The sequence below is a fragment of the Bombina bombina genome, chromosome 1, assembly GCF_027579735.1.
Source record: "Bombina bombina isolate aBomBom1 chromosome 1, aBomBom1.pri, whole genome shotgun sequence".
Taxonomy (NCBI): Eukaryota; Metazoa; Chordata; class Amphibia; order Anura; family Bombinatoridae; genus Bombina; species Bombina bombina.
The window spans coordinates 285,916,157-285,917,819 of record NC_069499.1 but is presented as its reverse complement, the minus strand read 5'-3'; the positions used below and the strand labels follow the sequence as shown (position 1 = coordinate 285,917,819).

General features: G+C 50.3%; 1 protein-coding gene across 1 annotated transcript; it reads left to right on the top strand.

Moving 5' to 3' along the window:
- The first annotated feature begins 668 nt into the window (after nt 1-668).
- LOC128657668 (complement C1q-like protein 2) lies at nt 669-1,379 on the top strand. The gene has a single exon (XM_053712065.1). It carries the CDS (start codon nt 726-728, stop codon nt 1,377-1,379), a length of 654 nt encoding a protein of 217 aa, XP_053568040.1. The 5' UTR covers nt 669-725.
- Nucleotides 1,380-1,663: the final 284 nt, after the last annotated feature.

The following is a 1,663-nucleotide window of genomic DNA, read 5'->3' as shown; positions in this document are numbered from 1 at the left end:
ATGTCACATAGCTAGTCCTGATGTATGATTATTAAACACTCATATACACATGTCACACATCTAGTCCTGATGTATGATCATTAAACACTCATATAGACATTTTACATAGTCCTGATGTATGATTATTTAACACTCATATAGACATTTTACATAGTCCTGATGTATGATTATTTAACACTCATATAGACATTTTACATAGTCCTGATGTATGATCATTAAACACTCATATAGACATTTTACATAGTCCTGATGTATGATTATTTAACACTCATATAGACATTTTACATAGTCCTGATGTATGATTATTTAACACTCATATAGACATTTTACATAGTTAGTCCTGCTGTGTGATTATTTAAACACTCATATAAATGCACATATCCTATGATAATGCTTTTGAAATATCTATAATTCCATAGGTCCACAGTTGAATTTGGCAACTCTCACTGGTTCCATGTATTTCTGCCCCTGTGGTGGATCCCAGTGATCTCACAGAACCTGTGTGCGCTCCCGCAGCGCCTGGGGTACTTATCTGTGCCCACGCCCCCCTCTCCCACCCTCCCGGTCCCTGTGTCCCTGTCACACACTATATGTCCACGACTCGGGCTGAGCAGCTGGCAGTCCGTGGTGCTCCTCTCTCTGCTCCCAGTCCGCGGGACCCTCTCGCCCTGCTGCCCCGGGTTGCGCCCCGCCGGCGGGTGGTGCTAGCCGCCTTTGGGGTTGTCATGATCCTGGTGCTGGTCATTGTGATCCCGCTGCTGGCACTGCCACCTCCGGGGGAGGGTCACTACGAAATGCTCGGCACCTGTCGGATGATCTGCGATCCGTACACCGGCCACCCTCCTAGTACAGTCGGGGAAGCCCTACAGGACCTCAGTGGGGCCCCTCCACCATTTATTCAGGGGCCCAAGGGAGACCCCGGGAGACCCGGTAAGCCAGGACCTAGGGGACCACCTGGCGAACCGGGAACTCCAGGAGTCAGGGGCCCCCCAGGAGAGAGAGGTGAGCCAGGAAGAGCGGGGATCCCCGGAGCAGGAAACTCACTTCCCGGAGCTGTGTCCTCCGCTCTGCCCGGTCCCCGCATTGCTTTCTATGTTGGGCTAAAGAGCCCCCACGAGGGTTACGAACTGCTCAAGTTCGATGATGTAGTAACAAACCTGGGAAACCACTACGACCCGAGTACCGGGAAATTCACCTGTCAGGTGCCGGGAATCTACTACTTCACCTACCACATCCTGATGCGAGGAGGGGACGGGACCAGCATGTGGGCGGATCTGTGCAAGAACGGGCAGGTGAGAGGGCACAAGGGCAGGCCAGAGCTGGGGTCATGTACAGGGGGTACACGGTGTAACCAGGCGGGAGAGACGCCAGCTGTATAGCGGGAAAACCGGCTAGATGTGAAGTCTGAGGTAGGGAGAGAACTGCGATAGGAGATGAGGAAACTTTAGGTACTGAGAGATAACTGGTGTCAAGCTGTGAGGTAATAAACAAACACAAAGAGATTAGGTACCTGAGCTACAAGTGTACAAGCATCTAATAGTCTGGTGAAGGCGGGAGAGCAGTAAGAGAACTGGGATTAAATAGAGAAATGATGGTAAAATTGTCTGAGTGTATCTGTCTAAAGTGACTATGGGCATAAAGGGACTCGGACTTCAAAGTCTCA

Coding starts and splice junctions, on each gene's coding strand:
- LOC128657668 (XM_053712065.1), top strand. CDS start 726: ATGATCCTGGTGCTGGTCATTGTGATCCCGCTGCTGGCACTGCCACCT.